At 38.0% G+C, this 19,826-nt stretch overlaps 2 protein-coding genes across 5 annotated transcripts in view; one reads left to right on the forward strand and one right to left on the reverse strand.

Annotated features, from left to right (window-relative positions):
- The window catches only part of CCDC68 (coiled-coil domain containing 68), a 40,160-nt gene extending 29,570 nt beyond the window's left edge, over positions 1 to 10,590 (forward strand). For both annotated transcript variants that reach the window (XM_067464651.1, XM_060760792.2), the window contains exons 8-12: positions 2,324 to 2,406; positions 3,240 to 3,345; positions 4,853 to 4,936; positions 6,394 to 6,470; positions 8,453 to 10,590. In XM_067464651.1, coding sequence (XP_067320752.1) covers positions 2,324 to 2,406; positions 3,240 to 3,345; positions 4,853 to 4,936; positions 6,394 to 6,470; positions 8,453 to 8,501 — 399 coding nt within the window. In that variant the 3' untranslated portion in view covers positions 8,502 to 10,590. The remainder of the gene's footprint in view (positions 1 to 2,323; positions 2,407 to 3,239; positions 3,346 to 4,852; positions 4,937 to 6,393; positions 6,471 to 8,452) is intronic.
- A 2,627-nt stretch (positions 10,591 to 13,217) lies between these two features.
- The window catches only part of RAB27B (RAB27B, member RAS oncogene family), a 122,932-nt gene continuing 116,323 nt past the window's right edge, over positions 13,218 to 19,826 (reverse strand). For all 3 annotated transcript variants that reach the window (XM_060761277.2, XM_060761278.2, XM_060761279.2), the window contains one exon: positions 13,218 to 18,469. In XM_060761277.2, coding sequence (XP_060617260.1) covers positions 18,280 to 18,469 — 190 coding nt within the window. In that variant the 3' untranslated portion in view covers positions 13,218 to 18,279. The remainder of the gene's footprint in view (positions 18,470 to 19,826) is intronic.

The following is a 19,826-nucleotide window of genomic DNA, read 5'->3' on the forward strand; positions in this document are numbered from 1 at the left end:
CAGCTTTGGAACAATTTGCTTACAGACGCCTACAACTTTCATTCTTCTCTGTTATTGCTTAAGCATATTGGCAAACGCTTTTGCAAAACCTTTCCAAGCATTCTCGGCTGATTCACCGGCTCTTGCAGTGAACAAACTCCACTTCCTCTGTAGTAAATAGTGATTAGCAATGAGACGTCTTTGCAATGAATGCATTACTTAAAATATAAGCATCACCATCTGTTCTACTATTCAGTTGGAAGCCAAAGGGATCACTTTTAATTAATAGAGCCTCGGCTAAGGCATCAGATTGCATTTTATTATTTTACTCAGCTCTGAATTGTTTTAATAATGTGAATAGTTTTTGTATGTTTTTAATTACATTGTTTTAAATAGTGGGAAACTGGGTAGAAATAAATATATTGTTAATAATGATAAAATCATCATCATCTTCAGACTGAGAATCCTTTGAAATTTGGAATATCCCTCATATAGCAATATCCAGAAAAAATATAGTCCAGTTTATAAAATTCTATCTATCTGTCATCTATCTCTTCATTTTATATACTGCTTTTCTCCTGGCCTCACATTAAATGACATTTCTGCCACAAGCAATCAACAACTAAAGTTCTGCCTAAGTAAAAAGGTCTTACCTGAAATGGAACTATAAAAGGCTCTCTATTTCTGTGTGATGTAGGACTTCAGGACTTCCATGTAATTGGAAAAACACCAAATAAGATCACTCTGACCAAAAGGTCATGAGTTCGAAGCCAGCCCGGGTTGGAGTGGGTTTCCAACCAATTATGTGTAGCCTGTTGTCGACCTTTGCAACCCGAAAGACAGTTGCATCTGTCAAGTAGGAAAATTAGGTACCACCTTAAAGTGTGGGGAGGCTAATTTAACTAATTTATGAGGTCATAAAGAAGACTCCAGCAAAGCATTCCAGCGAGGGAGCATGCGGGGAATGCGGAAGTACTTCATCAGTATCGCAGATGGGTGATGAAAGCAACAGCTCCCCTGGTGGCCAGAAAAAGTTAAATAGCCTCTGTCTATGTCTGTATATGTTGTATGTCAAAAATTGGCATTGAATGTTTGCCATATATGTGTACACTGTAATCCGCCCTGAGTCCCCTGCGGGGTGAGAAGGGTGGAATATAAAAGCTGTAAACAAATAATAATAATAAATAAATAAAAGACTGCCATCCCCCCCCCCCCCCCCGAGTGCTCTGTCTAGAAATATCTAGGTCCTCCAGTTTAATTCTATGGTAAATTTCCAGAGGACTTAGAGATTCATAGAGAGAACATATTAATCAAATCCACAAATAATCTGGGTTATAATCCCCAAAATGTAACTTTTCTGAGCTCTGTGCACTCAGCCCTAGATAGGTCTTCTGAAATAATGCTGATCTCTTTGAGTAAGTGCAGGAATTGATGCTTTTGTTCGATGTTTGTTGTTTTATCTTATGTCTGATATAACAGGTTGCATTTTTTATTTTCTTTTATTTGTTAAGACATAATTTGTTTTTATATGTTGGATTATCATTTTACGTTATTATGAGTGTGTAATGTTGTTGTGTTTGGGATTGGATGTTTGCCTTTTATGTTGGGAATCTGCCCTGAGTACTTCCGGGGAGATAGAGCAGACTAGAATCATAGAATCAAAGAGTTGGAAGAGACCTCATGGGCCATCCAGTCCAACCCCCTGCCAAGAAGCAGGAATATTGCATTCAAATCACCCCTGACAGATGGCCATCCAGCTTCTGTTTAAAAGCTTCCAAAGAAGGAGCCTCCACCACACTCCAGGGTAGAGAGTTCCACTGCTGAACGGCTCTCACAGTCAGGAAGTTCTTCCTCATGTTCAGATGGAATCTCCTCTCTGGTAGTTTGAAGCCATTGTTCCACATCCTAGTCTTCAAGGAAGCAGAAAACAAGCTTGCTCCCTCCTCCCCGTGGCTTCCTCTCACATATTTATACATGGCTATCATATCTCCTCTCAGCCTTCTCTTCTTCAGGCTAAACATGCCCAGCTCCTTAAGCCGCTCCTCATAGGGCTTGTTCTCCAGACCCTTGATCATTTTAGTCACTCTCCTCTGGACACATTCCAGCTTGTCAATATCTCTCTTGAAATATTGACTATAAAGATTGTTGTTGTTGTTGTTGTTGTTGTTGTTATTATTGTAGCACAATAATATGACCACACTGAGATCTTTACAGAAATATAAAAGTAAATCAAAGAGAGGCTTGTCAATAATTAAAACTTTCCAAAAAACGTTTTTTACCTTTCCTTTTTTCCTTTTTTGATACCAGATATATGTGTAGAATTTGTGACTTTTTCATTTTATAGGAGAAGAAACAGTTAAATGAAAAGAAAGGAGTTTTAAAAGAGAAGCTGCACCAGATGATGTCAAATGCTGAAAATACTAAAAGGTTTGCAAAGTGTTCAATTATGTTGTTATTATTCAGTACAATTTTGTGGGTCTTTTGTCAGTTTTCAAGCAGAAAAAAACCAGTCCAGTCAGGGCAGAACACATGATATTTTATGAAATAGATTCAGAGTTTTCCATGTCTACAGTAGATTAAAATTTCAATAACTTGTGATCACCAACTTATCCCAGTGAAACCAGTGAGACAAGTTGGTAACCATAAATAATTGAAATCCTTATCTATGTTTTAATCACAGCTTAGTAATGTTTGTTGTTGTTGTTGTGGTTGTTGTTACTAATGCTATTACTAGACTATCTCAGCCAATCTGGACAGGCAAATTATACTCTAAATGAAATATTAAAATTTCATGCTTATAGATGGCTATTGATACCTGATCTAATTTTTATTAGGACATGTTATTTCCTCCCATCCTAATGTGTGTTAACTATGCAGCAGTTTTGCAATATAACTCATGACTTTCTAGGATGATTAACATCTAAACTCTTGAAGAATGATTAGTGGCTACAATAGAATGTGAGATTTTCTATTGATACAACACCTTTATTTATTTGCTTGATGTCACTTGAACCATCCAAAAACAAAAACTAAAAAAATACAAGTATTATCAGTGGTTGAATGAAAAAATATTTCAGAATATTTCTTCAATTAAAATATGAACTTGTATAGCTTCCACCTCAATAAAGTTCCATAATTGTTAGTCATCTCTTGTGATTGTGCAGATTTTATGTAAGTTGATGTGTCTCATATGATGTGTGGCATTCCATTCATCATGTTTTTCTCTGCCAAACGTTTTCTCTTGTCCTTCTCCAAATCAGCTGTGCAGGCGTTCAGACAGAAATGTCCACACTTCAGGAACAAATTAGCCACTTGGACAACCTGATCCATTCTCAGCACCGACATTTACATAGTGTGATTCAACAGGTTGGTGCAATCTATATTTAAATAGCATTCACATTCTTTGTGCACTGAGAATTGTGACGCAAGTACCAACAGATCTGGGAGAAGCCCCAAACTTGCCAAATTGTAAATATAATATTTATGGCAGGGGAGAGATCACTTTAAGTAACGGAATTCGCAGAACAAAATGACCAGTGACCCTGGAATGCTGCCTGAGTATTGCTGGGGAAGTAAAAATAAAACAAGTGAGAAGGTAGCATGGGATGGCATCCTTTAGGAAAGGGCATGTGTGATGATTCTTACCTCGTAGGCCGAAGTAGGAGCCTGAGATGTCAGTAAGCAGGACTCCATTTTGGGAGTGTAAGCAAGGGAGGCAGACATCTTGGGAGTGTAACAGTAGAAGAGGGGAAGAGCTGGAGCTCTCTCTGGATTGGTTAGGGCAGATGGGAGGAGTTGAGCCCTAAGAGAGAAAAAGTGTCAACTTGACAGAATGAAGACAGATTGATTTTTGGCTTTGAAGAAAGTGGGTGGTTTTGGGAACAGAGAAGAGAGGTGGATGTTTGGTGAGCTAAGATTTTCCTGTCAGAGGGCATTTGTGACAGGCGATTCTGCATTATTTGGCCAGGAGAGTCAAAGTAGACACCTGTGTGCTTGTGTGGGCTTTTTGTCACAAGTGGTTTGCTCTCTGGGGTCAGAGTAGTTTAGCTTTTAGAAGACTCTGTTTAGAGTGTAGCTAAGTGCTCTGGGGACAACCTGGTTAGGTTCATCTGGGGAACTCACTGCTACTGTGTCAGGGTAGAGTGAGGAGTCTTGCTCATTTTTAAGTTAAGAAACCTGTTTAAGTAACCATTCAAGCTTGTGTGCCTCATTAATGAAGATAGTTGATTGTTTGTTTATATTATATCAATAAACATTTTCTATAGTTCAACTTTTGAATAAGCTTCAGTAGTGATTCATTCTGTGAGAAATAATTCCAGTGGTTTTTAACATCTTTACGTCATAGTCATTTTCAGGGAGCCAAAGGGAGAGCTGGTGGGCAGGAAAGAGTTTACCTCAGGGAACTATTCTTTAATATTCTCAAATTACTTTGGGTGGTGGCAGCAACTCTACCAGAGTATACACGTTACCTCAACATACATCTAAACGCTCCTTGCCAAGAAGCATATTCCATCAGATTAGTGTCCAGCAGTGAGATTTATTCTGAATTATAATACCCTGATCTTTAAAGTGGTGTACAACTGTGGGATTAATAATCTATAATCCTTTAGAGCGGTGCCAAGGTATAATATAAGATCCTTTATAACTGGGGGCAAGATATAATACGTTTTTTAAAGGCATGGCTGGCTAGATTCCTAAACAAAACATAATAATGAGGCCAGGAGCACCCCCTTAACAGTTTAAAGTCACCTGATGCTCTCCATATGAGAAAAATGGCAGTGTAAGAAAGCTAGCTTGAAACAAATTCATGGTTTCATGAGTGTGACAACAAATGTCATCTACTAAGATTTATCACTAATTTTAATGGTTTCAGATGGAAGAACTGAATAATGAATTAACGCTCCAAGATGAAAAAATAGAAAGCCTGAAAGAAAAGATTGAGACACTCCAAGCAAAGGTAAAAGGACAGATGAATGTGTTTTAAATAATGATATCTGTGATCATACCAGTCCCAATTCCACAGGTACTTCACACTGCAAAGCTGAGAATGTTTCTACCGATTGTGCAGAAAATGAGGCAAAATAATTGTCACTTTGCCTAATTCTTGATCATTTTAGCCATTTTCTCCCTGCTAAAGAAAACCTTTGAAAATGGTGTGCTTTTCAAAGCTTCATCACAGTTCAGAACTTGTGAATAAACTTTTTTTTGGTGGAAATTATTCACATGCCAGTTTTGAAAAAATGCCCCCATTACAGCATTTCTGTACAAATAAGAATTTTGCACAGAACACACCTGAAACTCTGAATATTCTGATCAGATTTTTTTTTTTACCAATTTTGAATATCTCCAAATAATTTTACACTCCTATTAATGAAAACATTTTTACTGGAGACAAAGGATAAGATGGTGCCGTCTGTTGCTTTAGTAGCATTGGCTACAGAATCTATCTATATTAGTTGCAAAAGGACAGATTCCTCCACTTTTTGCCTCTAGTGCTCCTACTGTTGTGTGGAAGAAAGAATGTCAGCTGGTGTTGCTTGCTGTGAGATTTCTAATTATTGAAATTCCATCTTCCGCACATCTATGAGAAGCCTGAAGCCCTGTATTTTTTCGTGTGGCCATTCCTTCCTGTATCAGTTCACATGGCACACCACACACAGCGTTGGGGGGCCCTATTCAGGTCACTATGTGCTTCCTAAAGTTTTCCTTTAATGAATCATGGTGCAATGAGGAACTTCAACAAAACCTTGTGGGGGTCCTTGATTCTTCTCCTGGCACCGGGGCTCTCTGTAAGGATACGGAGCGATACATCATCCTTCAGCACCCTGCTCACCAGCATTATGGAACTCTTAAAGGTTTCAAATTTACAAATATGGCAATGGCAATGATTTTGGCATCCATGGAAGCTCCTAGAACCAAAAACCCAGCAGATTTCAGGGGCCACTCTATTTAAATACTTGAACAGAGACTGGATGGCCATCTGTCAGGGATGCTTTGAATGTGATTTTCCTGCTTCTTGGCAGGGGGTTGAAATTCCAGCTCTATGATTCTATGATCAAAGGGATATAATGTAGAAGATGAAGCAAAGTTGATCACTGCTGTTCCAGAAAAATAAGACACGAACCAATGGATCCAAATTAAAAAAAGAGATTATCCCCAATTGTTAAAATGAGGTTGACCAGAAGAGCCTTTCCACAGTAGAATTGACTCAAAGTGTAATGGACTCTCCTCATTTGAATGTCTTTTAAGAAAGATTGGATGGTCGTCTTTGAAGATTCTTTAGCTCTGCATTCCTATATGGCAGAGTATTGTGCTGTATGGCCCTTGCAATCATTTCCATCCTTACAATAATATAATATTATAGTTTTATGAAATTACACAAACTAATATATTTATTCTTTCCTTAACTTCTAGAACAAAGAACTGAAATACAAGGTGGAATTCTACTCTAGTCAGTCTAAACCAAAAGTCTCTAAAGCTGTTTCAGTAAAGTAAGGCTATATTTTCTTTTCTTTTTCATGGTCCAATGGCTGGCATGTTAAGAATGATGGATATATATTGTCACTTTATTGGAAATGACCAGATTTGCTGCAGTATGCAATATATAGCACTGTATGGCCAGCTGGCAAGAGGAGATTTGGGGAAACACTCAGCAGCGAAACCTGATTTCAGTATCTTGGCTCACTCAGTGATCATTAGATCCTTTGGAATATCTAGTTAGAGTTTTACTCTGAAGACCAACAACATTGCCAATCTTCTGGAATGTGGCTAGTGCTATGGAGTCTCTCCACATGATGGGGCCAAAGCACACAATAAGTGGGTCTCACACAACATGTTAGCTTCATTCTACTGTTGCTAATGTATGAAAGCATTTCTCTCACTTGGTTACTAGAATGGATGAATGACTCCAAATCTAATGTCAGCACTAGTGCTAACCATAATTAAAGAACACATATCATGGTTTGCTCTCATCTGAAATTTCTGCCATTGGGTGTAGAATAGCCAAAGCTACATGATTTAATAGCAAAGTTTAAAAAATGACATGTACAAAAATGAGGCTATAATCAAGGATAATATATGCAAAACAGGAATGTATCTTATTTATTTATTTATTTATTTATTTATTTATTTACTATATTTATATCCTGCCTTTCTCTACCCCGAAGGGAACTCAAGGTGGCTTACAGCATAGGCAATAATTAGTCAATGTGTCTTATTAGTCAATGCGTTGTTACATGATGATATAATTAAATATATAGGTAAGAGGAGACATGGGGAACATGTAGCTGTCCAAATAATCTCAGAAAGCAATTCCCAGTATGGGTCACATGTGAGCTGAGCATCTTTTTTTAACAACTTTTTTTTAAACAGCTATTAACAGTTGGACGCTCAACCCCAACTCAGGCTTCGAACTTGCCACCTTTTGGTCAGCAGTGATTTATTTCAGCTGATTAACCAGTTGTGCTACCAGCCCAGCCAATTATGAATGTGTTTTATGATTTCAGTAAATTTGTATGAGACATGCAGCTAGACACTGTTGGCAGGCAATCTGTTCATTAGATTGAATATAATTCTTCAAATCAACCCAACAAACACATTACATAGGTGTAGGACCAAGTACCAGTCCAAACTACAGCAGAGCCATTGATTCAGTTGGATGTACCCATTTTTTTTGCTCCACAGTTGATTCAGTGGAACTACTGTAGTTGGGAACCAGCCAGTAGGATTTTAGCCATGGCCTTGCCACAAGATTATTTTGCACAAGCTAAGTTACATCATCTCTATAAGAATATAATGGTCCAATGGGCTGCGGCCAGGTTGGTAACAGGGGCGGTGCTCAGAGAGCATATAACTCCTCTGTTGTGCCAGCTCCACTGGCTGCCAATTTGGTTCCGGGCACAATTCAAAGTGCTGGCTTTAGCCTATAAAGCCCTTAACGGTTTCGGTCCAACTTACCTATCCAAATATATCTCTTCTTATTAATCATTTAGGACACTAAGATCTTCTGGGGAGGCCCTGCTCTCGCTCCCGCCTTCCTCACAGATGCATCTGGTGGGGACGAGAGACAGGACCTTCTCAGCGGTAGCCCCTCGACTGTGGAACGCCCTGCCTAGAGAGAAAAGATCAGCCCCTCCCTCCTGACCTTTCAAAGAAAGGTGAAAACCTGGCTCTTCGAGCAGGCCTTCCTAAATACGGCATAGATATTTGATATTATGGACAACTGACGACGCTACTGGACAATAATTGCATATGGAGATGCTTTGATAATGTTTTTAATGCTGTGTATGGTTTTTATATTTTTATTGCTGTTAGTGTTTTAATAGTATTTATGATTGTTTTAATTGTTGTAACTGTTCTGGCATCGAATTGTTGCCTATTGTTAACTGCTCTGAGTGACACTTGGGCTGAGAGGGGCGGCATATAAGCGTAAGAAGGAAATAAATAAATAATACTCATCTCCTTATTCTTACAGGTTGGATACAGGTTTACCATATACCACGATATCCAGACTACGTAGATGAAGGATCCCTAGGAAACATGGACCTTTCCCCAGATCATTCTTCTATTGTCTTACATTCAAGGATAACCCTTCTGTGCAATTTTGTTTGAACTACGCCGTACAGGAAATCTCATAACATTCTTGAGCGTCTGGACTCACTGGAGCAAAGATGGAATTCCAGGCCTTTCAAGCAATAGAGCAAATGTCCTGATGTGAAAGACAGATTGTTTACTTTTAATTTATTTATAAAGACTCAATGGTAGAGTTGTGCACATTCCTATCAATGCAGTGCCATCAACACTGATTCATCTACATTGAAGAGATTTCATCAAGCCAGGTCTATGTGTGATAAACAGCACCTTCATCTATGCTGGAGAACATATGGAGAGTTAACAAGGCTGAATCTGAGCCCAGAAAGTTATGTCAGATATAATGATGCAAAAGAGGAGAAAAATAACTGTGGAGGACTGATCCACCCACAGGAAACTTAAGCCAAGGTTTGTAATGGCAAACTCCCCCAAATTGCCTATTTCAGGGATGACTCGGATGATATTATTTCTGTGCCATGGTATCGTTTCCCTTTTTAGGGTATCCTGAGAATTGCACGCTGTGGGATAAAAATGAACCATATTCCATTGGCACTATGTTGTCTGCCAATATATTGACATAAGTTGCTGCCTAGTTGTCTGCGTGGTTAAAGGATGTGGACGTACAATGAGAGGATGTCTGCAAAGACTTATCTGTCTCAGGACAGAAAGCCGCCCTACAAAGTTGTGAGCTGCTCGAAATCAAACACAGCAGTTTGTTTTGATAACAGGGATTGCTTTCTCTGCCATCCATCCCCTTGACACCACTTTCAGCCACTGCCAAAAGTACTTTATCCCACCGTTATGCAATGTGGGGCACCAATAAGTTTCCAGCTTGTGTTGGCATGCATATATTCAGCATTTGTGAATGTACATCAACAAAAATGATTGACATCTCACAAATTTACAGGCTCTAGGATATTTTGTCAGAAGCCATGGTTGGTACAATGTTGTTAAAATGTTTGTAGTGGAAATCAGAACTTGAAAATGTTCTGTATTTAAGTGACAGTACCTCCCAGAATCCCCTACCAGGGATTCATTGCCTTTGCTAACTTGAAATTTTGGGTGCTGTCATCCAAAAAATAAAGGAACATTTTGAGGCTCAGGTGGATATATACCTTTACTTTATGATCATACTTCAGTGTTTTAGAATGTATAATACCAACCATAACAAGCTTATATAATACCGAACAGGATTGTATCAACTGGATATAGGAAAGCATAGCAGTCTCAGTCCAGACACAGTTAAATGTTCCTGCTTCTCACTGAGTTTAAATTGCTGAAATAATCATGTATTTCTCCCACTGTAACAATAGATGCTAAAATTGCTACAGAGCACCCTTTTAAGTGTACATATTAGGGGGTAAGCCCCATTGAGCACAGTGGGAGTTTACTGTTGAGTGAACATGAATATGACCAGGCTGTAAATTGGGCTGAAATTATGCCACAAGATATAGTGTCAGTGTTAAGTCCTGTTAATTTAAATGAAGAATAAGGTTCGTGGTTATTTATTGATTAACTATATGTTTTTTATGCCCTAAATTATATATTTTCCAAGGTCTATTTAGAAAAAGATCCAAACAATTAGAATGTAAATGCAAAAAAATAATTTAACATTAAATGGAAACTATCACAAAACTATCAAAGCAGCATAAACCTGCCAGCAGGATTAAAGATGCATTTATAGAGCTCAGGAAAATAAAAGCCCCTGCCTAGTACAAAAAGGACAAGAAAGGAAGCTTAACTGTTCTGCTGCATTTGGCAAGACTGAAACAGATCCTGAAATCTGGTAGGATCACCTGTGTTTGTTTATTTTAGAGCCATAATGTTGCATTATGAAAATGGCATAGTTTGGCTGTCTTGGAGCCCTTTCACACTGTAGTATCACAGCAGTTTGGTTCTATTTGAACCACCAAGTCTTCATCTCATGGAACCTTGGAACTTGTAGTTTAGAGAGACTAACTGCTTCTCCTGAAATTGCAAACCTCAGGCTTCCATAGTGGAAAGTGGAATTATAGCACTATAACTGCATATATCAGCAACCTTTAGTTGCTGATATATGTTGTAGTTATTATTTTAACTTATAATTAAAGTTACTGGAACTGTGTCCAAGATCCAGTCTGTCAACCCTGCTTTGGTTGAATGATTCTGAATGACAGACGGTTGGACAAGATAGTCCTTGTGGTCCCTTCTGATGCTATGAAATTGAAAGAGGATCGGCAATACAGAATCAGTTAGGGAGCCATGAACTTGCTTGAATGTAAAGTACTGCTGAAATTAGGGGAATTCTGGATCCCATTTGAAGCAGAATTAGCAGGCGTATTGTATGGCACAGAGGCACCCCGTTTACTATTTTTTATGCCATATTGGATATTCCTGTTTTGGAAAAGTGGTGTATGTGTATTTTATTTTTTTAAATAAATAAATAAAATATCCAGTCGCTGGACAACATATTACATTGTTTTAATAAAATGATAGTCAATTTTTTGTGAGAACATCAGCAACCTTTTAATAATCTGGGTGTGCATCTTCCACTTCAAGAAGGGCATTAGACAAACTCATTGATTATGTCTTCACTTGGTAACTATGTCTGCATGAATACTGCTGCAGTTAAATTACAGGGGAGACTATGGAACAAGTTCAGTCTGACCTTAGATGAGATCAAGCAAGTTTTTCTTGCAGAATCAATACTGCATTCTTTTAGAAATGCAACAATTCTCCAAAGATATGTGTTGCCTGAAAGAACATCGAAGACCTGTGATTTGTTTAAACAAATCTGGACACTGTCTCTTATACCCCAAACCTCAACTGATCATCTTCGGTTGACATGAAATTAACTTAAGTAGCTTGTGATAGACAAAGACAAGATAATTATTTGATGCAGTACATCGACCTCCAAGTCTTTGACGGTACAAATGTCCAAAAATCATGTAAATTTCCTCTTCCTTAGTTTTCTTGCTTCTTACAATTCTAGCTGGCATCTCATTGGGAACTTACGATGTCCCAAACCAGCATATGATTGCAAAGTTTAGAATTGTGGCATTATGCAGTGGTTGTATTTCCAGAAGGAGAGCATTGTCATAGATATTTCATTGGGACAATAACACCAGTGGAGAAAACAGTGTGGTTGTGTGCAGTAGTGTCAACATAAACATGATGGTACTTTTCTGACCATCCACCCTTGCCCAATGACAGTGCATGGCAAAACCGCAGGAGCAACAATCCCCAGCAAAGCCACAGGGCAATGGTAATCCATAATAGAGGACAATGAAAGTTAATGGATGGATTATGTCTGGCCAGAGAGAAAAAAATCCCAGTTTTTGTGGTACTCCATTATGCAGTGGGAGCTTATGCTGTATAATAGGATATAATATGCAGTACCCAGCCATGCAGTGGGAGCATCGATTCTAAACAGCACATTTTGTTTTCGTCTCATTGATCGGCATCACTACAATTCTCTAATAGGGCCAGCTCCATCACCATAAAGTTACACATCACAACACATGATGCAAGCTCGTGGCCTATATTTGAGTTTATTTCATTGACCTCAAGGCAGCACATACCCTGTCTATCAACTTTGCAAGGTAGGACAGCAGTGAAAGAATGAGTAGCACAGGGTAACAGATTTTCACATCTCAGTGGGGATGTGAACCTGGATCTTGAAGTCCCACTGAGATCACCTGAGGTTTATTCCGTCTTAAGCAATGTCTGAAAAATGTCAATTTTGATTTGATCTCGGAGAGAGGAGCCTTAACTCCTTCAGTTCTCCCGGTTCTCCCTAACTTTTTCATGAATGGGTATTTTCAAAAATGTCTATATACTTTTGCAAACAGATATAAATCTGATGCTCAATTTTTTTAAACATGTTCTCATCTGAAGCTTTGGAATCATTGCCATTATTAAAGATTTACAAGGAACTCTCCTACACACTTGCATATGAATTATTTAGTAGGCCCAGCAGGATAGTTGCTGAGCTGCCCCCAGGAATTAAAAATAAGGCAAATTATAACATCAAATAGTATTCTGAGCCTGCCATTCAAGACAATTGAGTTAGGAAAACATGGAAGCCAAAAATCCAAATATTTCAATGAAATCAAAATAGTTAGAGACCGGTGTAAAAGAAAAAGAAGTTTCAAAGGCATACTCTTAATTTAGAGCCCAAGCTTCATGTAAAATATTATGTATCATGTCATATAAGCATAAAGGTACTATAAAGGTTTTCTGTACCACCTTTGAAACTGAGAAACAATCGTCATAACAGGATAAATTCCCATCTTCCTCTATCTGACAAGGCAACTCTTCTGATACATCATGGCCTGCTTAAAATATTGTTGTTGTTTTTTTCAGATGACTGCTATAAAATGTAGAACAAACGAAAAAAAACCCCAAAAGGCTAGCTGCATGAATGCAATGTTACCCTAATGTATCTTCTGATAATAATCTCAAGCAACAAGTGTCACAATACTTTAAAGTAATTTCTTTCAAAGGTACAACCTGGGTGCATTGTCAACATTCTTTGCAACAAGGGAACCAAAAGTTGCTCATTTGTCTGTAAAATTGGCACAATGTTCCCACTTTTAAATGGTCTGAATTTAAATAATTCATGACAACATCATTCTGTTTTGTTCTCCAGTAAAACAATCCACTACTGATTAAAAATGTATTCTTTTTATTTATTTTTAAAAGAACAGCGCAGAAATGAAATCACAAGATTACATTCCTTGACCATATTATACAAACCCAGACACCAGTGGAGAAAGTGTGACAGTGTGCATGTGTATATAGATATTATTTTAAAGCCACGGGTACTTTGGTACAACAAAGTAATGACTGACATTGTTATGCTGGTATCACGGTCTACCAAGAGACGTATAATAAAAACCTCCACATTCAAGAATGTATTGTTTTTTAACATTTACAGACCTGCCTCAAAAACAAACATAAAACATGCTTTGAGTTATCTAACAAGAGTGGGGAAATCCACAAAACAAAGAATATTCCCCCTCCCCACAAAAGCAATTGATTGACTAGAAGGTTGTTAGTGTTAAATCAGAAAGACAAAGAATACAAAGTTTGAAAAGAATTTAATAAATATATTCAGGCAAGATACATGGCGTACCTTAAATAATATAGTTATGTACACTGAAAGGCCTATTGTGCAGAAAGGATGAACATTTAGAGAAGATAAATTTTCAATAATGACTCAGTTTAAATGGTTTACATGAAATTAGCTGTAGAACATAAAGGCTGCCACCTACTCTTCTCTGAACAGGAAGGGAAACATTGTTTTTAAAGTGCACAAATGGCATGTACTGCTTACTTAGCACTACCTAATCCCCACATCTAAGCCTAGCCCTATGTAGATGGTTTGAAGTGGGGAAGGCAGGTCACAGGTACAACACAGTCAAAATGAAAGTGTGCTACTTGCAGAAAATGTCCTACACACATCTTTCTACTTGCATGAATGTTTCTTAGTGCAATGCTAACCAGACTCAAGTAATAAGGCTCCAACCACCTCTTTTAGTCTTGGTTAAAATTATGTGTCTCCTCACTGTGTTAACTTGGTCTTCTGAATTTCCTTCTTTAATTACACACACAATCTGATGATAGTTTGACCTTCACTGCAAGGTAGACATTTCCCATCCTATGTGCTGATCTTTCCTATGGAGAATTAGAGTGCTATATACATGCTGTGTTCCTGGGAAAAGCCACAGAACACGCCAAGTTCTCCAGGAATAGTCATTCAAAGACAGCCAACAATACTCAAAGTAATGGCAGACCATCACTGACATATGGAGAAAGGGATACTTCAGGTGGAAGCTTTGAGAATAACAAAAGCACAAGGTTGAACACTCTTGCAGGTCTGAGATGGAAAGACTCTTCTGTTAGTATAAAAGACAGTTCCAAATGAGGTAATGATTTTTTTTTCTTGAGATCCAACTGATACTGATCTAATCTGTCTAGGTGGTCAACATCTTGGTTTACTATCCAGCAGCATGCAATATCTTTCCCTTCGCTAGTAAATGCTATCAGGGACATTTTTAATTCCCTACAGGCTTCTCCAAATAGAGCCATGCTTCACATGCCATCAGTCATAGGTTCTCCTTTCCCTCCCTCTCACACACACAGGTTTTGCTGCCAATAATCACAACATATATCGAAGAGCAATTGCTGTAGCCATAATTTTAAGCAGGGCAGACGCCTGCAATTGGAATGCCACCTTTTATTTTCATATAAGCTTTCCTACTGCCCTGACAATTATTGATCCATGGTCTGCAGATGAGATTTACTCTAGTATTCTGATGTTTTCAATGCATGTTTTGTTAAGCAGCCAGTGTTGGAACTGTGAAAGCAAAATGTTGCCTGATGTATGCTTACCTAGTGTACCTTCCACTTTCATTTCCAACTCTTTTGAGGCAGGGATGAAGTGCTACAGGATGCTACAGAAGATTAATTATGCAGCAGAGAATGAATCAGAAGAGACGTAATTGAAATGTTTAAATGAATTTGACGGTGGTAATCACAGCAGCCTTCTAGTTTGCTCCAGTAGTGTGTAGTTAATATAGAACCAATGTGGGAATTTGCATCTGAGTTGCCAGTAGCTACAAATGGATTGAGATAGTACTCTTTTGCATGTAGCATTTGGAGAGGAAAATGCTATTGTTTTTCCACCTCTCGATCTTCTGCACGCAAAGGCTTGAGAGTTTACAACAGAAATATTTCATATGAGCAAATGGGTATGGATGGTTAGAATATGGGCATGGTGACATACATAAGGGGAATGGGCCTCTACAGACTTGATCTTAAGGCCATGCAGGAGTACTACCAGCCCAACTTTTGTTGTCATAGTGTTGGTACTCGGAAGCCATGGGCTACTGTTATTCTAGAGAAAAGACCATGATGAAGTAGAACAAGATGGCAACAGGACTTAAAATTTTTGAACCCGCTGTTCAAAAGTTAGGAAGGATGACAATCAAAATATGCATTCCAGAGCAACACACATGTATAACATTGAAATATCAGTGCCTGTGTCCTTCCACTATTGAATTTATGGTGCCAGAAGGACCACATAGTCCAGCTAGAAGATGGAAAACCTCTCAAAAACCAGTGAAGTGCAACTCCCTATAAATAACCTGGTACTTCTCAATTAAGGTCATTCATGTGTATCAATTCTACAGCGGTAACCTTTTGGCAATAGAAAAAGTAAGGCGAGGTTAAGGAAAAGTATTCAGAACTTTAGAATACTGAGAGTGCACAGTAAGGTCAAATATATATTGTGTGAATCTTTAAATTTTTAGTAGGAAAGCCAGTATGAAATTGCAAGAAGGTGGTAGAAAAAAGGAGACAAAATGTTCCTCACATCAACTTTTATAACATAAGTCCGTACAGCTGAGAAGATTATCCCCTTTAATGAATTCAGAATCCATTATTCTTTTCGAGTGAATTAAAACACCCACACTCGCTCGAGTAATTAATCTCAAGCAAGATACTCTGAATCTAAGTTGAGTAGTCTGTTCTTTCTCTGGTGTAAAAACATGTTTTCTCTATGACGACATGCACTCATTCAACAGTACTGATAAAGGCAACACTAGCAATAAAGACGCTAACTTTGCAAGGAGCTATTAATAATGGATTTAAAAAAACAAGAGTTTCTCAAGACTTATAATATATATTAAATGTATTGTCTGACACCTCCATCATGAATTACAATGGAGTTAATCTGGTTCATGCTGTTGCAACTCACATTTATGGTGATTGCACAGGCCAGAAGTCTTTCCCCACCACATAATGCCTCAAAGTACCCCACCTCCAAAAAACCCAAATTTTTGACCTGTGTAGTCCCTCCGCCATAGCCAATTCCATGTTGTTAAATATTAGGAAATGAGCAAGGATATGTCCAGCTCTCTTTCTGCAACTGGACATACTGTAAAAGGCATCTGCAGGAAAGATAATACAGGAAAAATCCTGCTCACATCTTCCACTTTCTGAAAATAAAGAGATGATGATGTAGGTGTGGAGTGGAAAGGCACTGACCCATTCAAAGAGTAGGTTTGTGGGGGTAGCATTGGGAGACATAAGCATAGAGATCTAGTTACACCTTCATAACTATGTTTACCAATGGTTGCCATTATGTTAAACTGTTCTGAGCAAAGAAGTGAAATGAAAATGAAGGAAAAAAATTATGTGTCACATTATCCCACAAAAATATCATTTCTCTGTCTCATTAAAACATTGCATATATAGACTTCAAAAGTGAAAATATTTGTGGCCACCTAGTAAGTATATCCATTTTGCATTGGACTAATACAAGATCATTCCTTCCTAGTAAGATGGACTTTCCAAAATTAGATAACAGTGACAGGCTATGGCAGCCTATTTTGGAAAGAAGAGAAAAGGTCTGACACCAAGCCAAGAAGGATGAAGAAAAAGCAGAGACCAATAGGCTAAACCCCTAAATCCATCTGCTAATCCCGACTCAAGTAGACCCACTGAATCAACTGCTGAACTGTCAACACGTCTGTAATTTCCCCTTCTCCAATAAATTACTCAGACCAGGATTAACAATTGGATTTAGACCACACTGCTTAAGAGTTGTAGTCTTTCTATCCAGTCTTATTCAAACTCAAGAAGCAAGACAGGGCCTTGGGAACATAATAGAAGGAAAGTTACTGAACTTTTATTTGAGAAAACAAATTTAGAATATCACTGTCCTATCACATTTGGCTTTAAGTTATACATGTTTCTCAACAGCTGGTCTATCTACAATATTGGAATTGACCTCATTCTTCCATCTCTCTGTCCTTCAGCATTCTTAAGTTTAAATGCTTCAAAATCCTGGAGTACCCACTTGTAAAATAAAAATAAAATCACACGGATATGGAAAGAAAATCTAATTGAATTTATATGGACCTTAATGGATATTCCTTCCCAGTCTCCTTTTTCCTGTAAAGAAAGGGAACTCTAATATCACAATTCTAGTGTCATCAGGGAAAGTGTTTATCATTCATGTGTATATGTTATTGGAACATGAATAGCATATCCTTGCCCAGAATGTTTAAAAACACAGGTAATACCTTTCAGGTTGTGGAAAACTTTCCAGACTTTAAATCTACCATTTCTGGACATCTTTCTCTTGTAAGCCCACATCTCTCTGGACTGATATAGAGTGTTATTTAGTTCCCTGATTTTGTTTTGGAAGAGGACTCCAAATTATGAATTAAGAGCTTAGGCAGCCGAATATAACTGCAAGAGCTTTTGGTATTTTTTTTTTTACAGTCATTTATAATAATCCACATTAAATAAACACTCGTTTTTCACAACCTGTCTTTAGCAAATGCAAAATGTTCACTGTAATAGAAGGCATTCAATGTGATGATATAGGCCTCAAGGCTGACCTCTTACCTGATCATAAAATAGTCTTCTAACATTTCAATAAAGTTTTCTCTCAAATAAGCATTTCCTCTATTTACTAGACTAATGGTACTGAAAAGATGAGGGCCTTTGGGTTTTTTATTCATGAAGATGGCAAGATAAAGGGAGCATTTGTTCAAATATGACTCTCTCGGTATCAAAACACATCAGGCTTGTTTAAGACAATAACAGCTGTCCCATGTAGTCCACAGGAGCTTCCAGGATTCAATTCAGTGGTTGATCAATCTGTCTTTTTCTGATTAGACATATTTTCATTCTTTCTCCTCAGATCAAGCAATGAAGTCAACAAGCACACCTCTTTTCTTCTGATTTTCCTGAAGCCAGCTTCCCTGAACTTCCCCCATTGGCTGTGTCAGAGGCTTGAGACTTGTCAACACACTGTTCCATACGCTTCATTATCAAGTCCAAAAGGGTTTCTACTGCCTGCTCCACATTCTGGCCAGTAGCTGCACTCGTTTCAAAGTATGGGATGCTAACAAAGGGAAATATTCAGAAAAAAATCTAATCAGTTTTTAAAAGAGGAACATTTATTACATTATACACAATTCTTTCTTTCAAAGAACAACTTAAAAATTTACTTTAAAAATCCTGAATGGTCTTCCATCATGCAAAATTGTTTGGCTTCAGCCTCAATACAACCACATCATAGGCCTTCAGCTCCTTGTCTGTGTGCATGTCTAAACAAACCTACTTTGACTCTCTGCTCTTTATTCTAACATATCAAAGGTGGTACCAGAAAGTCCTCATAACTACAGTCCTTCTAGGAGCAACGGATGAAACAAATGCATGTGTTATACAGAGAAGATAAGAGCAAATGCTATGCATCTCCATCAAAACCTCAGTTTTTAGCTATTTTGTGGTGTGTGTTCAAGTTTTCTGAGGCTGTGCAATTTGCTCATGGCCATCCTGTTTGTTTTCATGGCTGAGCAGGGTTTCAATCCCTGTTCTCTAGAGTTGTATGTACTTCAAAACCTGAAACACCATGCAAACCTCCCTTAGGATTCTGGATTCTTTTTACAGAAATGTTGTGCCAAAAGAGAAATATATATGGAAGAGTTAAGTGCTAATAATAATAGCAATAATACTTTATTTATACCCCGCCACCATCTCCCCAAGGGACTCGGTGCGGCCTACAAGAGGCTGAGCCCACAATACAAGAATACAAGCAATAACAACAACAATACAAACCAATTAAAATAAATCTCATACACAGAGTAACATAAACATTAACAATAGCACAATACACATTTAAAATCTGTGGCTAGGCCAAATGTAATTAAAGTTTAAAAAATAATGCTGAGTATTGACAAGATAAAGGAGGTGGGGTGTTAGTGGGAACATATAAGCAGTCCTAAATCAATATAAAGTACTTTTGGAGGACAAAGTGCTAAGGGTTCATTATTCTAATGTTAAGGAACCCTTGATGACAATGGCAAACCATGGTTTGGAACCATTTTGGTGGACCAAAAGGATCCTCTGGTTCTCATGAGAAAAATAGGATGGAGATGGTCAGCTAGAAGCACTGCCAGCAATTCTGGTTTTCAACTGGAAGCTTTATGGTGCACCCCTTGAGCCATTCAATGGTTGCCATGGTTGGGACAGTGGGAAGGATGCCTATGCCTGAACTTCAGATCAACATGTAAGCTGGACCAACTTGCATGATGTCATATTGGTGCAAAATGGAATATACCATATATTGGTGCAAATATAGGTAATGAAATGCCTTCAACTGAATAAAAAGGTATTTGAAAAGGACTTGAATGTGTATACCACCACATCCTAAATCCAGCAATGGCATAACCAATGAGCTCATTGCTATTCATGCAGAT

The sequence above is a fragment of the Anolis sagrei genome, chromosome 2 (genome assembly GCF_037176765.1).
Source record: "Anolis sagrei isolate rAnoSag1 chromosome 2, rAnoSag1.mat, whole genome shotgun sequence".
In the NCBI taxonomy this organism is placed as follows: Eukaryota; Metazoa; Chordata; class Lepidosauria; order Squamata; family Dactyloidae; genus Anolis; species Anolis sagrei.